Source organism: Myiozetetes cayanensis, unplaced genomic scaffold (genome assembly GCF_022539395.1).
Source record: "Myiozetetes cayanensis isolate MyiCay16 unplaced genomic scaffold, myiCay2020 scf3, whole genome shotgun sequence".
In the NCBI taxonomy this organism is placed as follows: Eukaryota; Metazoa; Chordata; class Aves; order Passeriformes; family Tyrannidae; genus Myiozetetes; species Myiozetetes cayanensis.
Window position 1 is genome coordinate 28138175 of NW_026087521.1, and position 20966 is coordinate 28159140.

At 37.3% G+C, this 20966-nt stretch overlaps 1 protein-coding gene across 1 annotated transcript; it reads right to left on the reverse strand.

Annotated features, from left to right (window-relative positions):
- Positions 1 to 6511: 6511 nt before the first annotated feature.
- LOC126644511 (arg8-vasotocin receptor-like) lies at positions 6512 to 11122 on the reverse strand. Its single transcript, XM_050323963.1, has 2 exons — positions 10127 to 11122; positions 6512 to 9104 (listed from the first exon to the last, which is right to left on the reverse strand). Exons 1-2 carry the CDS (start codon positions 11034 to 11036, stop codon positions 8905 to 8907), a joined length of 1110 nt encoding a protein of 369 aa, XP_050179920.1. The 5' UTR covers positions 11037 to 11122; the 3' UTR covers positions 6512 to 8904.
- Positions 11123 to 20966: the final 9844 nt, after the last annotated feature.

A 20966-nucleotide genomic window follows, 5' to 3' on the forward strand; every position in this document is an offset into this window, starting at 1 on the left:
GAGGAGCAGCTGAGGGCACTTGGTCTGTTAATCCTGAAGAAGAGAACACTGAGGGGAAGACATCATTGCAGTCTACAACTTCCTTGTGAGAAGAGGAGAGGTAGACACTGATCTCTTCTCTATGGTGACCAGTGACAGGATCCAAAGGAATGGTCTGAAGTTGTGTCAGGGGAGGTTTAGGTTGGAGATTAGAAAAAGGTTCTTCACCTACAGGGTGGTTGAGCACTGGAACAGGCTCCCAGGGAAGTGGTCACAGCATCAAGTCTGACAGAGTTCAAGAAGTGTTTGGACAATACTCTCAGGCACATGGTGGTGGGGTGGTGCTGTTCAGGGCTAAGGGTTGGACTTGATGATCCTTGTGGGTCCCTTCAAACTCCTCATATTCTGTGATTCTGTGACTCACACTGGAGAAGTTTGTGAAGGACTGACACTCACAGGAAGGACCCCACAATTAAGCAAAGGAAGAGTGTGAGGATTCCTCCCCCTGAGGAGGAATTAGTAGCAGAGATGTGTGATGAACTGAGGGCAGTCCCCATTACCCACCATCCTGTGCTGTTGGTGGGGAGGAAGGAGAGAATTCAGGAGTGAAGTTGAGGCCAGGAAGAAGGAGGGAAGGGTGCAGGTAAAAGGAGTTTCTTTAGGATTTATTTTTTTCTAGATTACTCTTCTCTGATTTTGACTGGCAACACGCTGAGTTAATTCCCTGAGTCAAGTCAGTTTTGCCCATGACGGTAACTGAGTGATCTCTCCCTGTCCTTATCTCAACCCTCGAATCTTTCATTCTATTTTCTCTTCACTGTTCAGCTGAGCAGGGGAGTGATAGACTGACTTTGGTGGGCACCTGCCAATCAGGTGGTGTCATTCCACTGCAACAGTGAAGTGAAAATGTTTTTGCCACTAATGAAAACTTTTCTAAAACATTTGCATTACCTTTACACTAGAGGAGTGAGACACTTAAAAATAACTAGAATTAATAAAATTAATAATAATTTTTAGAGTTCTGGGGCATTCCACGAAGAGCAGAATTTAAAAAAGCAGAGTTTAAAACAATTTTCAGATAGAATTTTCAGAATTATTTCCATTCCATTTTTCTATTTTTATTATTATAAGGTAAATAATATTTGATAACAATGTGGAATTATACACTGATAAAATATTAACTATGAAGGTAAAGGTTACACTAGTATATTATGACACTTTTTAGCTACTTAGTATACTCACAATACATTTTCATAATGTTCAGTACTAAATAAATATTGAAACTTCTACAAAACACAACACTGCTTGCACAATTCCTTTCTCTTACAGACACAGAAATTTCATGAATAATTTGAATGCAGTTCAATTCTGAGACTTTTGTCTGAATCAATTTTGCATTTGCCTCCAGGACACAAATGCATGCATAAACTTGTAATTGATTTCTTAACCTGAAGACAGAGAAAATATTTCAGCTCTGGAGCACAGTATAGAAAAATAATCAGAGTATTACAACATGTACTTTACATCAAATCACAAGATTAAATTTTAATGCATAAATGCATCTATATCTGACATGGGTATTTTTATTAAAAATTATTTACTTACCTTAAAAATTGATTTTAAAAATAGTATTTTATATCTTTCCTATGGGTAGTCCTTTTGTGCCTCCAGATATTTTAAGACAGTGCACATAAAATACTTTATTTCTTTTGATCAAAATCCCAAGTTAACTCTTTGTCTGATATCAATGATTTAATTCTATCTTACAGCCTTGGCAGAGCTTAAAATTCAGTAGGATTAGTCAAGTTCTACATTTATGATATTCCTCTCATATTCTTTGATTTATAGAAAAGAATCTTTAATAAAGGAAAACCTGAAGCTACTGAATTAATAGATAACAGCTATTCAATCAGCCTCATTCCTTCCTTTCAGTGACTGAAAATATAATTTTTATAATGTCTCCAGGTACTTAATACAAAATTCAACTCCTTGTGGCATACAGTCCTTGCTTAAATTGCAACTAAGATGAGCTTAACTGTCTCATTCTGAGCAGAACAAAATCCCCATCATACAGTAACCCCCTTCCCTTGCAGAGTCATTCAGGAGTTTCTGCCACAAAGTACCTGACTAAGGTGACATTGTGGGGAAAGGAGTCAAAAGATAAAGACAGCTACACATCTAGATGTTTCTAAGTTGCAGAGATGCAACTATGCATTTATCTGCTGCTTTTATCCCCATGGAATAAGGAAGAGGTGGAGGTGAGGGGAGTTCTGGGTAGTGGAGCACCTCAGAAAGTAGTTAAGGATATGCCTGTGCTAATGCCTTCAATATGGACACCACCTGAGATACTTCTTAACCACTTTGCCTGTTTCTGTGCATATTTCCATGGGCAGACAGCCTTGTTAATAATATACGTGGTCCAGTTCTGATCATCTGTTGTCATCTCTGTTCGCAACATAAACACAATATGCTTTAGCCATACAGTAAGCACCTTCAGTGTATATGCACTCTTAGTGCTATCTTACTCCTATTTGGGGACCATTTGAGAGGGAAATCTCCTAAAGACTGGTTATATGCTGGGCATGGCTCATCCATGATCCACAGGAGCAGCTGCCAAGCAGTCCTAAGGCAGATCCATGGCATTAACTAGTTTATTATGCACATGCATACTGACATTCAAGCAGCAGTGAGGTGAGAGTCAGTCTCTTTTCCCAGGTAACAAGTGACAGGACTGCACAAAATGGCTTTAAGTTGTGCCAGGGGAGGTTTAGATTAGATATTAAGAAAAAGCTTCTTCACTGAAAGGGTGGTTAGGCATTGGAGGAGGCTGCCCACAGAAGTGGTGGAATCACCATCCCTGGAAGTGTTCAAAAGGCGTGTGGATGTGGCACTTGGGGATACAGTTCAGTGGTGTGCATGACAGTGCTGGGTTAACGTTTGGACTAGATGATCTTGCAGGTCTTTTCCAACCTTAACAATTATATGAGTCTGTGATTCGAGAGCTCAAAGTGTTTGATTTTCCATGATATCATTCTTTTAACACAGTCTACATGAAAGGATCATACAATCCAGTATTATTTCTCTGTGCAAATGGAAACAAAACAAGTCCAAATGCTACAGTAGTGTTTTTCACCTCATCTTTTAGAGCAAATACATTAAACTCCAAGACTCAGCACTCACAGGTGCTGAGGAAAAAATTAGTGTTTCTTTTCTCACTTATTTTTTTGTGAACAGATAGTTACAGCTAAACACATATCATCTCAGAACATGAGATGGCATGATTCATATTCCTAATCAAGAAAGGATTAGCAATATGAATCATATTCCCAGCAGACTGCAACTGGTATATTAAATGTATCAATAAGCAGTGTGTTCACATCTTGACTCTGCTTGCCAGAAGGCTTGTATTCTCCATGATGAAGTACAGTTTTTCCCATCAGTAAGTCAAAAGCTGGAGCCACTCTGCATTAAAACATTTGAGGCCAGACATCTATTAAAACATTTAGAGACATGGGTGAACATTTCCAATACACTCTGATAGCTGGCAGAAAATTTATTCTTAGTATCTCTTCAAAGCTGGTGATATAGATAATAAATAAACTTAAGAATAAGCTAAGGAATACAAGAGTATCCTCTTAAAGAAAAAAATTAACACATACATAAGTAAAATGTATAAATATGAAATACTTTTTTAATGTTTTGTGCCAAAATTCATGTTAAGGTACTTTCATGGAATTCAGTACACAGCAATATACTTGGAACCAAAGAATATATTTATATAAATAAATAAAAATAAGTAGGAACATTGTATATAAAGGTTCCATATGTGATTTCATGCCTTTTAGATTATTTCAGCTTCAGAACTGGTCTACATACGTCACACTGTGCCAAATCTATGCTTTGTTTTAAAACTTATTGTAGGTTATATGCTGATTTATTTTAAAAAATCATGATGATGACTATGATGGCAATGACAATGATGACGACAAAATATCAAGTCTTCCTTGTGTCTTAATATTTGTTACTATATCAATTGTCTTGAAAAGTCGTTGCTGTGATGTAAGAAGGTGTCTCTCCTGTTGTATCCAACTCCCCAGCCACAACCTCCAGAGATCTTCAAGGTCAAATGTTTTTGTCTGGCATTTTTTCAAACTTCTTTTTCAAATGGTATTGAAATGTTTCCTCCACAAAGGCCTACTAATTCCTGTATTGTTAACTCAGAATTCAGGAAATTTGTTGCTAAAATTTGGGTAATATGCAATTTTAACAAGTTTTGATATACTGAATTGGATGCAAGAAACATAAATCCACAATTCTGAAGGTCTTTCAAAGTGTCAGTCATTACAGAAGAAAGCATTTAATGAATACATTTGAATATGTTTGCACTGCATCTCTAGGACAACATCTGGATGGAAAGGCCTTTGGTTAGAGTTTCATTACCTTCAAAGTTCATTATGGAGATGGATGATATTGGTTAAATTATTTGCTATGATCTACTGGTGGAAAGCATATGCTTTGGACTGCTGTGCTGGCAAAAAAAAAGGAAGCAAAAGCAAGTGTTTGTGGCCACTTAGTTTTGCTCCTAAAGAGTGAAGTGAAAAATAATTAAAATTTTACAGAGGGCTTGTAAAAATGCCCAGAATTTGCCCTCTTAATGAGATGACCTTCAGAAAGTCCTCAAGTGGCAATAGGAGGAGCATTATTCAAGCCCAAAGGGAAAAATACAGCTCCCACCATTCTGTTTCAGAGAGGCAAAGTGAAGACAACTTGGCATACCCCAGCAACAGATGAGGGCAGGTAGAACTTAGGAACTGTATTGCAGATCATGAGGTTCTACTTGGAACTGTGAGAGCATAGAGGGGCCTGCTGCTGACACACATAGGATTGAAGAAGTAGGATTTGGAACGGCAGTTGGAGTTTTCATGTGGTAGCAGAAATCACATCAGACTTTTTTTCTGATTTTCTAACAGTGGGATTTCCTTTCAATTCAAATCTATATGGATCAGCTATGGATCATCATATATGGATCATCCATAGAGAATAAACAAACACTGCTCCATAGAGAGTAACATTTGAACTGTTTGCAATCCTGTTTTGCTGCTTTATGAGCAAGCTCTTTCATAATCATAGATGTTTCCTGTAGATAGCCAGGGCATTCAGGACTAAACCTCTATCTTATGGAGTCAGAAAATGCCTTGCTTTCTTTTTCTTTTTTTTTTTTTTCCCTCTCAGGAATCCAACAGAAAATGAATTTGCCTGAAAGAACTGAGTAGCTGGATCATCTTGTTCTGCTTTTGTCTGCTAATGCTACCCTTAAGCCAAGAACAGCTAAAATTTGCAACCTCTTGAAGATACTTTTGTCCTGGCCATGTGTTGGAGAACTAGACAACGCAGTCACATCTGTCTCACAGAATAAAGTCTGCCAGTTCCAGCTTGGTTCTCCATGTTGCTCTGCCAGTCTTCCCCAACAATGCAGAGACTGGAGCAATTTATTTGACTCAGTAACTCAGTAATTTGATTCAGTTCCTGTTGTCAGAACTGAATGATCAAAGGCAAATTGGCAGGACATTAGTTTGGCACCATCACTAAAATTTGTCAGCATTATTTCATTGAAAGGTTAGAAAGTTTATCACACAACACCTCTGGCTTCAATATTCATCATTTACAAGAATGTGAACTGGGACTGACTATGCAAATACAGCAGTAGTTCTGTAGAATAACAGAATTATCAAAATACACTGTTAAGAATGCAAAAGACATGTTGAGATTTTCCTTTTAGTCTACTAAGTTGTTTTTTGTGGGTTTTTTTCTGCAATAAATCTATACAGAATCAATAGATTACATTGTCTTTGATTCTTCTTATCTGTACTACAACACATAAAATAATAATTTTTAAGAAAGTATCTAATTCCTTTTACTGAACTGTGCCTTTCCCAAGTGGCAACAAAACCCTGGAAAGTCAAAAAAAATCCCCACCCAGATAACCAGAAACCATATTGCAGTGCCAGCATCAACAACATAGCCATTCACTTCAAGAGTGGCTTGTACACTAGGTATTCTTCTACTCAGAAATTATTTGTGTGAGAAAATAGAATCTAGGCTTTGATGAGAAAGACTTTCATCTGATAACTGGACTTTTTTATTTTTATGGGCTTCCACAGTGCCTCCAGGGACTCGTATATTTGAGTTTCTGATTCTCCCATATTGACTAAACACCCTGGCCAGCTTACACTGTTAACCCACTGTCCATCCTCTCTCTTAATGAGATAATCTAACACCTGTTGAAAATCTAAGTGACAGTGAATTGGAAAAGATATAGTCCAAATGAAGAATCCAACTCCTCACTGAGTGTGTTTGTCACTGCTGCCCACCGGGTAGGCAGGGCAGGTCATTTAGGATAACGAATTCCACCTGAAATATGCAGCCCAATTCATTTTGCTAAGAAAAGGAAGCAGGAATACCTGTGTTCAAATACCTCCTGACACACTGAAACAAAAAGTGTCCATAGCCTGTAGCTTGTACCATAGAATAGTAACATTTATTTTTCTCCTTATCAACAGAACTGATCTCAGGGGAAAGAAAATAAAAAATGAGAAAGAAAGCACTTGAAAGACAAAAATATATTTGTTTTGAACATTGCAAATAATGAACAACCATTACTGAATTTAAGAAGTTCTGACATTTCATTCAACAAGTGATCAAAATATCTGAAATACAGTCAGTTAATATTGCTCTCAGACTTTTAAAGAATAGATTAAGCTACTGTTATTTAAGCTACCAGCTCTACCAAATTATTTATAGAACCAATAACAAATATATGAGCAAAGCAGAAATATAAGTAGAAGATACACTTTTTAACTGGAGGCCAGACCAGGTGGTGTCAAATGGCACAGCTTCACTGCAGTGTCTGAGCAGAACTGTGACTCCTGTCAGTTCTGGATCTGGATGACTCTTCGCACATGATTTGAATGCCTGTTTTTCTTGCAAATGAATGCCTTTAGAGGAGTTTTGCTGCAAATACAGTTGTATAGTGACAGGTAATTCCTTGCAACATTTCTGTTTACACCACCTTTCAACACTGCACGTTATACTATGCAACTAACTGCAATCAACAGAACTAGAAAAACTTGAAATCCCACCATTAACCATTAGATTCAGTTATAAGGGAAAACCTAACTGATTGTAAACCTAATTGATTGAAAGTCTTAGAGAGTCAGTGGATGGCTGAATATAACAAATATCCTATCAATAGTATGGATCGTGACTTGGATGTTCTTACCCCAGATAAGGACACTGCCACTTAAGTTAGAGAAATGCTCCAACAGGGAATTTGTTGTGGGGTAGAATTAGTAACTATTAATTAAAGAGAGGGAGAAAACAGAAGAAAAAATATCAATTGCAATTTTTATAAGAGACTTCATAGACTCTTCCCATTCCTGTCTGGCTCTGGTGCTGCCTTCATCCACCTTCCTCCTCTTCCTACTTGCCTGACACCTGTTCCTCTTGACAGCTGGACTGGGACACTAGCTTTTCCCATCACAAAGGACAGCAATATTTGGTCTAACAATACAGGGAATAGAAATCATAAAATATTCAGTCATATCAGCACAGATTAACCTGAAGCACAACTATTCACTGTACAGCAGTACTTCTCATAATCTGATCAGTATTTAGTTTAAATCAATATTTGAATATGATTTAAAGACAATTAAACCCTCACAATTTTATAGTTTTTCCACTGATATTTGAGACTGCTAGCACTCAGAAAAATGACATGTGAATAGCACTGCTGAAACACATCATGTATAATGTAGACAGATGATATGCAAGTGTCACCAAAGATCTCTGTGAATGCAGCTCTATTCTCACCAGAAAGAGCCTTGCTAATATTCCTTCCATCCTCCTCTGATTAGATTGCAGACACTGAAAGGGAATTAGCTACCTGCATATAACACCCACAAACCAGCAACCAAACAGCATTTTGAGATAAAAATATGCAGATCTATTTTTACCACAAGAGGAAATAATTAAATTTGAGCCTGAAGGAGTTCTAAGCACACTCAGCCAATAAATTTCATGCCAGAACAAATAGGTCTGAATACCAAATGAAAGTATACACTTCTAACACCCATTTTTAGTTAAATTATGTATATGCATGTGTTAGACGTGTAGGGAGGTGTCCAGTTAACTGCTTGCATATCAGGAAATGCATAAAAGGTAAAATCCTATGGTGTGAAGCCAAAAACCTGGACTGCTGCTGTGTTGCTGATACCTGCCATCCATAATGGAATTTGAAAGTAAAGTAGTGAAGTAGGTGTTGTGTTACAAGTACAACAAATTCTTTTCTTTTTTTTTTTTTTTTTTAAATTATATTAAGCAGCTTGGCATTTTATAAAGGTATATAAGGAATTAATTTAAACCAGGTACTAGTAATAGCTGGTAAAAGATTTTTCTGACTTTATGCTGCCCTTTTAAGATTTGTCCCTGTCCCCCAGTCAGACCAGAATGATGAACAATTTCTTGTTCAATTTGAAAACAGATTTAAGTTTAGTTATGTCAGGTTCCTTTCCAATTACTTCTCAATTTGTTGGACCAGTTAGTTACAAAATGTTACTACTTAGAAATCCAGAATCACAGACCAGAAAGTACTTTTGGACATAAAAAATGTAAGATGCTATTTTTCTTTTTACAGTAATTCATTCTGATAAGACAGTGGTGATGGAAGCACCGAGTCTGGCTTGCACAACACAGAAACTTTCTGTATATGTGAAGGAAGACAAGGCTTCAGAAATGCAGAGAGATATATTTGTGCAACAAAAGACAATTTTGCAGCTTCCTTATCCACAAAATAAGGGATAACCATAAAATACAGATATGTCTTACAAACAGAGGGAATGTAACAAAACAACAAAAAGCATTCAGTATTTATGCAGAAATATTGTTTTCCTCAGGGTCTCTGTCTACAAGGTGAATGCTCCCCGTGATCACCGATTCCTCTTGAGCTGAGGTGTTCTCCACTTGCTTATTTGTACAATATGGAATGTGGCCACAGAAATACATGTAAATCCACGGGTTGGTGCAACTATTTAAGTTGCCAAGGAGCATGATAATGGTGAATGCTGAACCTAGAACAAAATAGTTAAAGGAATAAGAGAGTAAATAAACACTTGTACAAATAAGTACCATTTTCACAGTCTGCTTCTGTCTGCTGTACCTATTCATATATTAAAGTTAGTCTAACAGTAGAAAATTGACATTTTAATGCAGTTTGCAATTGCTGAAGATATGAAGAACATTTTATTGTGTGCATTTCAGAGTTAAATAGTTCTATGTAGCTCTTTTTTGATGTAGCTGCATTAAATTTAAGCTTTTATACAAATACAGATAAATACAGATATAGTGATATATAAAATGTATGTAGAATAAGACAAAGTCACACTGACAGGAATAATTCTTAAAAAAAAAATCAGAAGATTTTTTTTTTATCAGACAAAGCTATTATCTTCTTTTTCTTTTGTTTCTTATCTCTGAGTTTAGAATAGGTGAATTTATACAGTCTGCCTTTCACAAAGAAGCAATAGCATAAGTTTGACAAGATTAATCTTGTTTACAACCTGGCATTCTTTGATAACTCTCTCAGGCTTGCTGTTTAGTTTTATAAACATCTGGTTTTCAACTTCCAATGCTACAGTGTGTACTACAGAGATTTCATCAATTTGATTTCAATATTTAAAAACAATTAGATATCTTATAACATCACTCTTCTATCCAGTAAATAAGAAATATTTACCTCATTCCTTTGGGTAGTCAATTATTTCTTTTCACCTAGAGGACCCAAATACTGTTGCTATACTACCTAAAACCTCTAAAAGTCTGAACCTTTGCTGGAGCACATGATACTTTTCACCCCACTCTTCATTAATCTTTAAATTGTTAATCACACACACATGGTGTTTTGATGACATAACACATTAAGTTCCCTGTACCTAATTAAATAAATGAGATAACCAATCCAGAAATTTCTTTTTAATCCTACTCAAAAGATCACAACTAATTCTTACACAAAACCAAAGTGCAAACATAAAGCAATTGATGGCAATGTGCTAGCCTGCTATGCAGTTAGGAATGAGGAAGAAGAGTATCTTACCTTCAGTCACGACACTGGGGAACCACACAGACCACAGCTGCGCAATGAAGAAAGGTGACCAACAGAGAATATATGCAACAACTGTCACCACTGTCATTTTTACTGTCTTGATCATAGCCTTTGAAATACAGTTCACACTGCTTGCTCGGGATGGCAGGACTTGCTTCTGATTTGTTGCTTCACATTCATTCTGTTTTTTCACATACATATTTCTTCTGATTATTTTGCAAATCTTAACCTGGCATGTAATAAGGATGGCTGAGGGAATGAAGAATATAACTACAAAAATCCAAGTCACATATGCCCTTGGGCCCCATGGCTGAATAAATTCACCCCAACATTCAAAGATACCTGGAGATATTTCAGTCTTAGAAAAGATAAATACTTGTGGTAGGCTAAGAATCAGTGCTATAGACCAACTGGTGCAAATGGGGATGTTCCAGAGAGCTCTCTTCTTTTGGAATGTGACCATAGGGTAGCAAACCGCTTGATATCTGTCCACCGTCATGACCACTATCATATAAGTAGAGGCAAACATGCCCAGCAATTGTAGGTACTTGATAATTCTGCACAAGAAATCTGGCCCTATGAAAACATCTGTAATATCCCATATCAGTTGAGGCAGCACTTGAAAAAAGGCTACCACTAAATCAGCAATGCTGAGGTGAAGCATGAACACATACATCCTAGAGAGCTTCTTTCTTCTTCGCCACAGCACCAGTATGAGAATAAAATTGCCCACTGATGCTGTCAGAAATATGACCCCCAGTACAGCAATCTCTATTTGAGCTAATTGTTCATCTCTTTCTGGTCTTCCAACAGGATCTGACTGATTTGTCAAACTCGGGAATCTGTGAGGACTCTCGGTCTGATATGTGCTATCCTGCATAGGAAATGAAAAATTCTTCATAGTGCTCAGAAGCTACTTACAGTAGCTGCCACTTACAGCTCAGGTTGACTGCTGTGAAGCACCTGCTGGCAAACAAACCAGGCTGGGGTTCGAGTTTCAGTATATCTTCAAGCAAAACTCCTCCTGCTTGTGACAAACTAAAGCAGTGGGACCTGAATCTTGATGAAATTCTGTCTTGCTGGCGTGCACAAAGGCTTTATATAGGCTCCCAGCAGACAGAGTCTTATGTAATTGCAGAGCCCTCGGGTAGGCTGCAGGGACTGCAGCCAATGGCAGACCGAGACACACAATTGGGGGAAATATATAAATAAAAGGCAAACTTCAGAGGCTCAACATGATTCAGTTACTCACTTCAGTCAAAACCCTAACTTGTAAATAGCTGTGGCCAAAGTCATTCTCAAATGACCTTACTCAGGAGACCTCTTGCAAAAATTTTTCTACGCAAACCAGAGGAGCATTCTTCAGATGAATCGGGAGGAATGCTTATACGTAGAAAAAAGTTGGGTCCCTGAGCTCAGGCACATCATAACTGCAACTCTTCGGGCTCCTGGGGCACGACCACATCACGAATGCAGCACAGACAAATAAATGCCTATCTCCATTACCCCTTTCTTTCCTTCTCTTTTTGGAGTCACCTGATTCTAAAATGAAAACTATTTGAACTGCCCTAAAAATAATCTTTTTATTTCAAGATGGGGTCAAGACTTAAAGGTTTTTTCTCAGCAAAATGAAAAATAACACATGTGAAACAAATTACTTTTATTGGGACTCTGAGTCTACTGAGAATTTAACAGAAAAAAAAAGTGAAAATTCAGTGGGAAATCAAACTGAGCAAAAGGTCTCTATGATGAAACAGTTTCCAAGGGTCTTTATTCTACTATAATGCTAAAAGCTGGGAGGTCATTTTTCAGTACCTAAACCTTTTTATTTTTGTGGCACAACTTATATCATGACCACAGGAAATTCATTGTTCTTCAGCCTTCCAGTATGACTTGCATATTGTTAGTTGCAGATAGCAATTTTGAATTAATTTCACTTTTTTCTCCCCCAGCCTTGCCCTCTTAATCAAAAAGAAAGATTTAATAAAATGAGTTCATATAATATGAAAACAGATATTTATATGCAAGCTTATTTGAAGCTAGGGCACTCATATCTTTCTGGTTACAGTCAGTAGACTGGTAATTTGAAGTCTTTCTGAAGAAGAAACCAGTAAGGTTGAAAGTAATATCCATGCTGCATATAGAATACATAATACTGCACCTAAACTGATGAACCACTGTAATCATGACTGTATTATAAGACCAGCTCAGGAAGCTCACAGACAGACTACTACCTCTTTGCACTAAAAGTTTTCATCTATCAACAGACAAGTGAAGGGCAAAATTCATAAACAGAATGATGAGGTAGACTAGAACAGTTTACAAAAACTCTCCCTCTTTCCCCCTTACATCGCACCATGGGATGGATGTTAATAGCTCATGCAAGGGCAACACTGCAAGAACAGACAACAGACAAGCTGAACAATCTCAGGAAACTTTTCCACCAAAAGCAGTTATAAGTACCTGTAATCCACACTTGGCTAAACACTGCTGCAGCTGCCCGAGTCTACAAGAGCTTTTCTCTAAGACTATGTTGCAAAAAGTATGAATCACAACCACCTGATACTTTTTTTCCTAAATTAAAGCCTATTTGTAGGAAACTTGGATTCCTGAAGTTGTTTCATTTTAGTTTTTTCTCTCATTTTGGAACCTATCTCATTCAGTAGGAAACAGGTATAGCAAGATCATAAAGGAACAAATGGTTTTGTCTTAACCCCTATTCTCCCTTCACCCAGAAACTTGCAGAAGAGCAATTGAACTGATCACAAGCCATGAACCTCTGGCAGTTCTGATGACAGCAAACACTGTGCTGTGGAGTAGGCGCACTGATCTCAGGTTCTGCCTTCTGATGAAGACCAAGTTTCAGGTATATGCTCCAAAACCATTTACCTTGACCATCCTGACTCCGTGAGATAACGAAAAGCCAGGTGGGATCTTTATTATTCTAGCAGGATACAGACCAAATATGTACATCTAGGTAGAGCTAGATCTAAGTGGGTTGAAACAGAAATACATGAACAGAAAACTAAGCCCAGGGTCAGGTATGGAAAATAAACTTAAATTTCCATTTCATGATCTGAAAGATAAGCAATTATATGCAAAAAGACCAGAATATGCAACACAAGTCAATTCTGAGATACTACTGGAAGACTAACCAGCATGTTACACCAGAAGCATATATTCATACAATTTTTCACAATGCATAATGTATGGGTAGACATATATTTCAGGCAAAGGTGTTTTATCACCTAGAATCATTCAACAAGATCCATGGGAACATGCAACTCTTCCTAGGCCTACACACATACAGAGCACACAGTGTCTGGGCAGCAGCCCTGGTGTCAGATCCAGCATGTGGACATAGGTTAAAGGGCAAGCACACTGAGAAACAAGTAGCCCTTGCCATGTTTATAAAAAGGGTGGTGGACCTGATTGTACAAATTGTCCTAGTGGTGTAAGACTCTATCTTGTATATAATCAGTTCAGTATATATTAATACTTCATAATTTTAGAATTGTGTCCTTTCAATCTTTTTCATGCATGGTAGTAGATAGTCAGGATAGCATTATATTGAAATTTGTTCCACTCTGGGAATATAATTCACTGAGAAAATTAAGATAACAGATGAAAATGTTTAAGTAGTCTTAGCCCTTCTTTCATTCCAGCAGTGTCCTTCTCCCATTGCCCAACTTTGCTTCATTCCAAACTGTATCTGTCCAAGTTACATTCTATTCCTAAATTATTTGCTTTCAGTAGTGTGGGATGGCATATTTTAATTAACTACTGCTCTCATCTAATGTTTGTCAGTTAGCTAGAAGGAAGAGGTTCAGCTCTCAGATTAAGTCTCAAAATTAGGTACCTTCTCAGAACTTCAGAATAACACAGCTGCTCAAGACAGCAACAACACTGAATTTAGAGCATTTTACCATGAGTTTGTCCTGTCAGGTCTTGAAAACTTCCAAGAGCTTACAATCCCCAAACCTCCCTGGGTAACTGATTGCAAATGCTTATTTTCACTATGAAAGAGCTTTCCTTATGTGCCACTAGACCCTCCCCTGAATCTTAACACCTCCTCTCAGTAAAAGCCTGGTTCAGACCTCTTGCCAGCATCCTCATAGGTATGGGAGGGCAATGTTAGGGCCTCTGAAGCCATCTCTCTTCCAGGATGAACAAGCTATATTGGGAGCATTGTGGAAAATATTGTATTCAAGGAATTAGTGATCTTGAACAGGACATGTCTGCTCTACTGAGCCTTGTACTTAAAGCCTGTGCTGCTGCCAGTGAACCTTATGACTGAGATGGCACCCCAGGCTGTCAGGAGAAAATGCATGCGATTGTTTGCCCCATAAAATAAAAGGCTCCACATTGTGGAAGGAAGGAGGAACACCCAGCACAGATGGCATCTGTGCAGTGTGTTAGGAAAGATCCTCTAGATGTTTGTCTGATGCTGCACAACAGCAGAGCTCCCAGCATTGGCAGGGACCTAACATTTCCTCACTATATATATTTCTGTTTTTTACCCTATCTTACGAGAACACCTATTTTACCTCTTTATTGCTTTGCCACTCTGGTGAGGAGCACAAGCCCAGCTCACTCAGCTCCCTTCACTGGGTTACATCTTCATAGCCCTATGCTGAGCTCACTCAAGCTCAGCAACACCTTTGCTGTGCAAGGGCTCCACAAGAAGAGGCAATATTCCATATGTGGTGAGTAGTGAGCGCTGAGTAGGGGGGTATAAACACTACCCTTGATCTATGAATTTCATGTGAGCGGTGCATGTCAACTCCCATCACAATCTTTGTCTTCCAAAACCTGTATGAATTGCAGTGCATTGCAAATCTTTTTGCCAAGCCAGGCAAGGAACATATGCTGAAGCAGAAATATGTACATTTTAGGGTTAAAAGCACCCCACCAGCTTCTAAAACCCAGAAACTGTTTCATCTCATAACAGATATTACTTATTAAATACAACTTGTGAAGATAACAGGTTTGCTCACTTTTACTTTGGAATGCATAAACAGGTTCTAAGAAGGTCCTATTTAAGAAAAGATCAAGTGGGAAATATTGGTGTCTGCTTTTGATGTAAGAAACCCAGGTCTGCATCTTTTCTCTGTGAGATTCAGTAGATCTGAAGGACTAGTAGATTGCTATTGCACTCGTCAAGTCATGAAAACCAACTAATTAAGAAAAGAAAATCTTCACATGATTTGTGACATCTCTAGAGAATTTTAGATAAATCAAAAATTATTTCCTTAGTGCTTACGTGATTTTATCTCTTTTCAAACACTAAAATGTAAAAACAGCTTCCAAGGGACTTGTAGGGTGGAAAGGACTAGAGCATGCAGTAAAAGATGCAATTATAAAGAAGATGGTAGAAACATTTACTTCTTAATTTTTTTTTTTTAAACACTTACTTAGTAATATGTTCTAGGGTAGATAAAAAGAGTTAACACAGCATTTCATTGAAATTGCCCTAATGATAGAGAATACATTTGAGGAGATGTATTAAGTAATATAAATACACATGTATAGCATGTAATGTTAAGAGAAATTCTTCTGGAAATAGTGCAATGTCTCGTAAATGGATTCTTTCATACATGAGATCAGCCAAAGTTACAAATGAATACTGTTCAAGGACTTAGCCTGTATCACAAGTGCATTTACAACAATGTAGCATATTTTTCAGTATTATAATATTGATTATTTCCAGAACACAATGGATAAACAACTTCACTGTAATTTTTACTGGAACTAAAATTATGTATACCTTGTTGCTTCTGCACTAGTACAATTTCCTACAGTTCTGGATTCTTAAAAAATTAAATCATTAAATCAGTAGTTATATTAAGTTATATTATACAAGGTTCTTTGTACCAGGCTTAATGGTGTGCTCCTATATAGTTAGAAAGTTACTAGACCAGCTCTATGAAACTAAAACAGCCTCAAACTCAACAACTAAAGGCAATGTGCCAACAAAAACCAGAGAAAAACACATTGCAGACACTATTACAGACAGCATAAGTGTAGTCATTCCATGTAGGCAGCTAATGCTGTCACCACACACGAAGACACAAAAGGAAGAATAGTGTCAATAACTTCACTCCTCAGAAAGAGTTAAGCTTTGATTTGGACAAAACCACTTTTGGGCAGAAAGCAGAGCTTTTAGTGAAGCCAAAAGACTATTAGAAAATGTCAGGACAACCCAAAATCTCATTCATTTCCAGTCAAGATGAACTACAAACCACCCTTAGCTTTTCAAATTGACATTATAACTGAACATTGGGCAACATTCTGTCCTGCTAGCCCTGTTTATATCCCAAAAGTGGAATCAGACACATTTATGTGTTGTGTACATGCGTACATGAGTGCTAACACTGGTCTCCTGCGCACACATGATCTGGACATCTTTCACTTTCCAAGAAACTATGTTGATTTCTCAAACGAGTAAATTAACTGTTTATTTAAAGGAAGGGGGTGTTACTTTAGTACGATTAAAATCCACATAAAAACAAATTCTGCTTTATAGCCTTAAAATGTGAGACCACAACACATCAAATTACTATATTTATTGTTGGGCAATATTTTGGAACAAGACCTTCCTAAATTAAGTGCATCCTTCAATAGGAATTAGCCAGAGGCATTAAAGCCAGAGAAAAAACCAACGGGTATGGGCCCCCTGTGACTCATAACTAGTCTTGTCCCACATACTCACCATAAAATAGGACCACTAACTACGTACATTGCTACGCACCTCTTTTTAATCCCTAAGGAGATTACGTCTGAAACAATATTTTTTTAACTTGTTTCAGTAAAAGATTTATTATTCACTATTGCTGGCCTCATTCTTTAGCTTTGTTTCCGATTTCATAGCTGTTATTGAGGACAGTGAGTGAAGGTAGCACTCGGTTCAAAGACTGGAACCAGATTTCCTCATTCACGTACTTGCATTATGGGGATAGAATTGTCTTCCACAATTTGTAAATCATTTTCTAAATAATGCTTTCTTCCTATTGCTGCTGTAAAATTTTGTGTGACTTTAATAGTGTTCACTTGTAGAGTCCTGAGGTTTTACTGTTACTTCTACAACTTCCATCAGACTGCTTTAAGATAGAAAAAAATCATTACAAATCAGTTACATAGGCTTCTGCCAAAAACTATCTTTTTCATTTACAGCATTCCAGACAGTCTGGATTCCCTTTTAGGACACTTCATGGTCTGATAGCTCACCTGTCACCAGGGTTGTGGGAAACTGACAGATAAGGAACCTCACCAAAGCTGGTCAGAGCAAAGAGAAATGCAACATTAATGTGTAACTTCAGTAAAAGGAACTATCATGGACTGATTTTCAAGAAGAATTACGAAGTATTTTTTCTGCAGATAAGAAGTTACAAACAGAGCTTTTCAATAAAGGCAAAAATGCTAAGATGGAACCCAATATAATACTTCAAGATCTGGAGCAAAGGTCAGGCATATGTCAATGTTTTAATTAAAAGACAACATAAATAACAATGACAGTAAATTTCACCAGCAATACCCAATAAGCAATTGCAAACACTGTGGACAGTAAATTAATTCCAGCAGACCTAAAGTGACTTTGTGTTTTGAGCTCCTTCTGTTTACACCAAGAACCTTGTGTGACATTTACACAGTCATACTCCCAAACCAGATGCTGCAGTAACAAAATTCACATCTATCACTTCTTGAGTGCTGAAAGGTAACAGAATGACTATTACAATTATCGCAGGGGGCTGAAGAGGAATTTATAATATGACCTCTAGCATGTGTCTGAATTTCAGATTCTAAGTAATCAACTGCATTATTCATAACTAGTGTATAATGAAGTGATTGGTATAGTCTCGGCAGGTAGATTTCTAGAATGCACAAAAGCACTGAACAAGGACAGAGACCATTGACTACTATGAGCTGTAGAGACACAGGAAATTAGGGATAGATGCATAAGGGACTTCAGGTACCAATTCCCTGAGCAGAATCCAAAACCCTGATTTAGGGATCCAAGCACCTTTATATTGTGTGGGAAGCAGGAAACTGCCTGGATTTTGTGAAGCAGAAAAATGAACAGAGCAGCGCATAGCGAAATTCCAGATCTCAGTTATAATCTAGAGTATTAACTCTGCACAAGATCCAGGTACCTTTACACATTCAAAATGCAGAGCCTGTAACTCTTAACGACACCTTACAAGCATTCCTTCAATGAACAGACTGAAAATTGTCCAGTCCTTTCAAACAGGGTGAGAAAATGGAGGTCCCTGGATGAGGAGAGGAGGAACAGCAGGAATAGCAAGGAAGAGGAACAGGAATTAGGTCACTGACAATATCTAGTGTAAGATTATTTTCAACGGAGTATTTACCCAGGTGATGCAAGGAAATGGGGTCAGTTCTATTTTTAGCCTGAGAAGATTTAAATATACATTTTTGATTTCCTAAGAGAATTTCCTGTTCACTAACTTATTGGCAAGCCAGAATGGAAACTGCTTTCTCCTCTTGTTGAAACTAGGTGACTATGCACAATGGAATAGAAGATTCATGAAACCAAGAAGAAATCCTGGAATAAAAGGGGCAGGTATCCTTGTGGGTAAAGCACTCCCGTGAGAAGGGAAATGCCACAGTCTGGTGTTTGCTACTATATATCTATTTTATACCAAAAGCTATTGTGTAATGAAAATGATTTGAGGAACTTAGACCAGAATCTATGGATATCTTTGTAGCTGACTTTCTAACCGCAAGGCAGGAAAGTCATACTTACTTTTGCATTTACCCTTCTGTTCCAGTAAACCTACTTTTCTCATTTGGAACAACTCCAACAGGAAAATCACCATGGGAATAACTTGGGTCACTTACAATTTTAGTCCATAAGGCTGCCCGAATGTGGCACTTGGAGATAGCCAGCCTGGCTTGGTGTCTGTGCAGCCATAGCAGCAGCACCGAGAGGGAGAGATGAGGTGGAATTTGGTGGGATTTGTTACAGTTCTAGTATGGTATATGCATATCACTGCTATCTAGGAGGACTGACATTTTAGAGTGGCATTCAGTGTGGGATGCAGAATCTTGGGGATTCTGACCCTCCTGCTACACTTCTTTTGGAAGATATTTCTGGGAGAGGAAGGGGGTAACAACCCAAAATATTCACTGGTTATTAGGTGAACTGATTACATAATATTTAGTACAATAATTTGTAATATTCTATGAAAAGTGTTGCCTCCTTAGCAAACATGTTACTTCCATATTATTGTCCAAGATTCAGTGACAATAAGGAGCAAAGGAACCATAATTACTTTAGGCAACTGATGTAAGGCAAAGACACTAAGCAGTTGCAATATAAGTTTTCTCTTTGGAAGGCAATTTCACAACTATGTGACCACCTAGCAAGGACAGTTTTCTCTGTAAGCTTCTCTCTATTTGAGTTGCTTAAGCCTTTCTAAGGCATTTGGAATTTTTAGTTCTTTCACAAGAGAAAATATTGAAGGGAAGTAACAGAGATAAAAAAGCAACACGAAAATAATGTAAAATGTTCTACTTGATTATTTTCAGTGTTTGTGCCAGAAAATATAGCCAAATGAAAGGCTGCAGAAAGCATCCATGCTGTTATAAGCATGGATTTGCTCATGTGTTCAATGGTCTTAATTCTTATTGAGAACTTTCAGTGAACATTCCCTCAAGTTTCAATTTAATTTTTCCACATTCCATCCCTGAAACTAAGGAAATGTTTTCCCATTTTTGTCTGCCATCTAGTGTTAAGAGACAGAATACCTGTGTTCACAAGCTGAGTATATTTGGTGGCACCACACAGCTTCCGTCTATGTCATACTATGCTGATGAAAATAGAAAACAGCATTTTCCCTAAGGCTTGATTGAAGAAGTTAGATTTAAGCAATTATCTCAGACAGCATTACTAGCAGAACACTGCCCTATTAATATATGTTAATTTGTCATAGTGCTTTGAAATACTTGTGAGTTTGGTTTTTTTTTTTTAATTTGTTTGAGTCTCTTAGGTGACACTTCTGTGTTTCCAGGATGCCATCCATAATCAATATGGCAAGCAAAAAAACCCACTTATATATATTCAAATGCTATTCGTATTATAGCTTTGTATCAAACACACAGTGAAAGTATATGGCTAACTCTATTTATAGTCATTTTCACATGATATGGATGATCCCATTTATGATATTTTGAGATTTATTTTAATAACTATTTTCTCAAAATAACATCTCACTCTTGGAAGTTGTTCTATTCGGGTTTAATTCATCTAAGATGAAGTCACTGAACCCTGCAACTGGAATAGCAACAAAGAATAAAACTTAATTTTGTAAGGAGTTCCAGAATTAATTAATTTCAGTGTATTTGTGCCACTTTTTATAGTGAAGGAGAGTGAAAGGAAATAGAAAACTTTCATATTTCACAGATCAGGAGAGAGAACCCTAGAAAGACAATTTTTGAAACCATTATTTCTGGTAAATATCCAATTTTTATTAAACTGCCCCATAACCCATTATGACTTTCTCTCCAAGTAGCAGTCCAAGACAAACATACAAATGTGAATGTTAGAAATAATTAATAGCAATTAAAAGTACAGTTTGCATACAAATGAACACAGTTAACTCACTTGCAGTATTGACACCACAATATTTCAGCTATAACATGACAAAAGTCACGTACACCAAAGAACTCTCTTTCATTAAAGTAGGCAGATTTACCACAATTGTTGTGTAACTTGATTTACAAAAGTTTGCATCTCACCTGCAAAAACAGGTACTAACATGTACAATGAGAAAAGGTTTTGAAAGCCTTTGATTTTTTAAATTAAGTTACA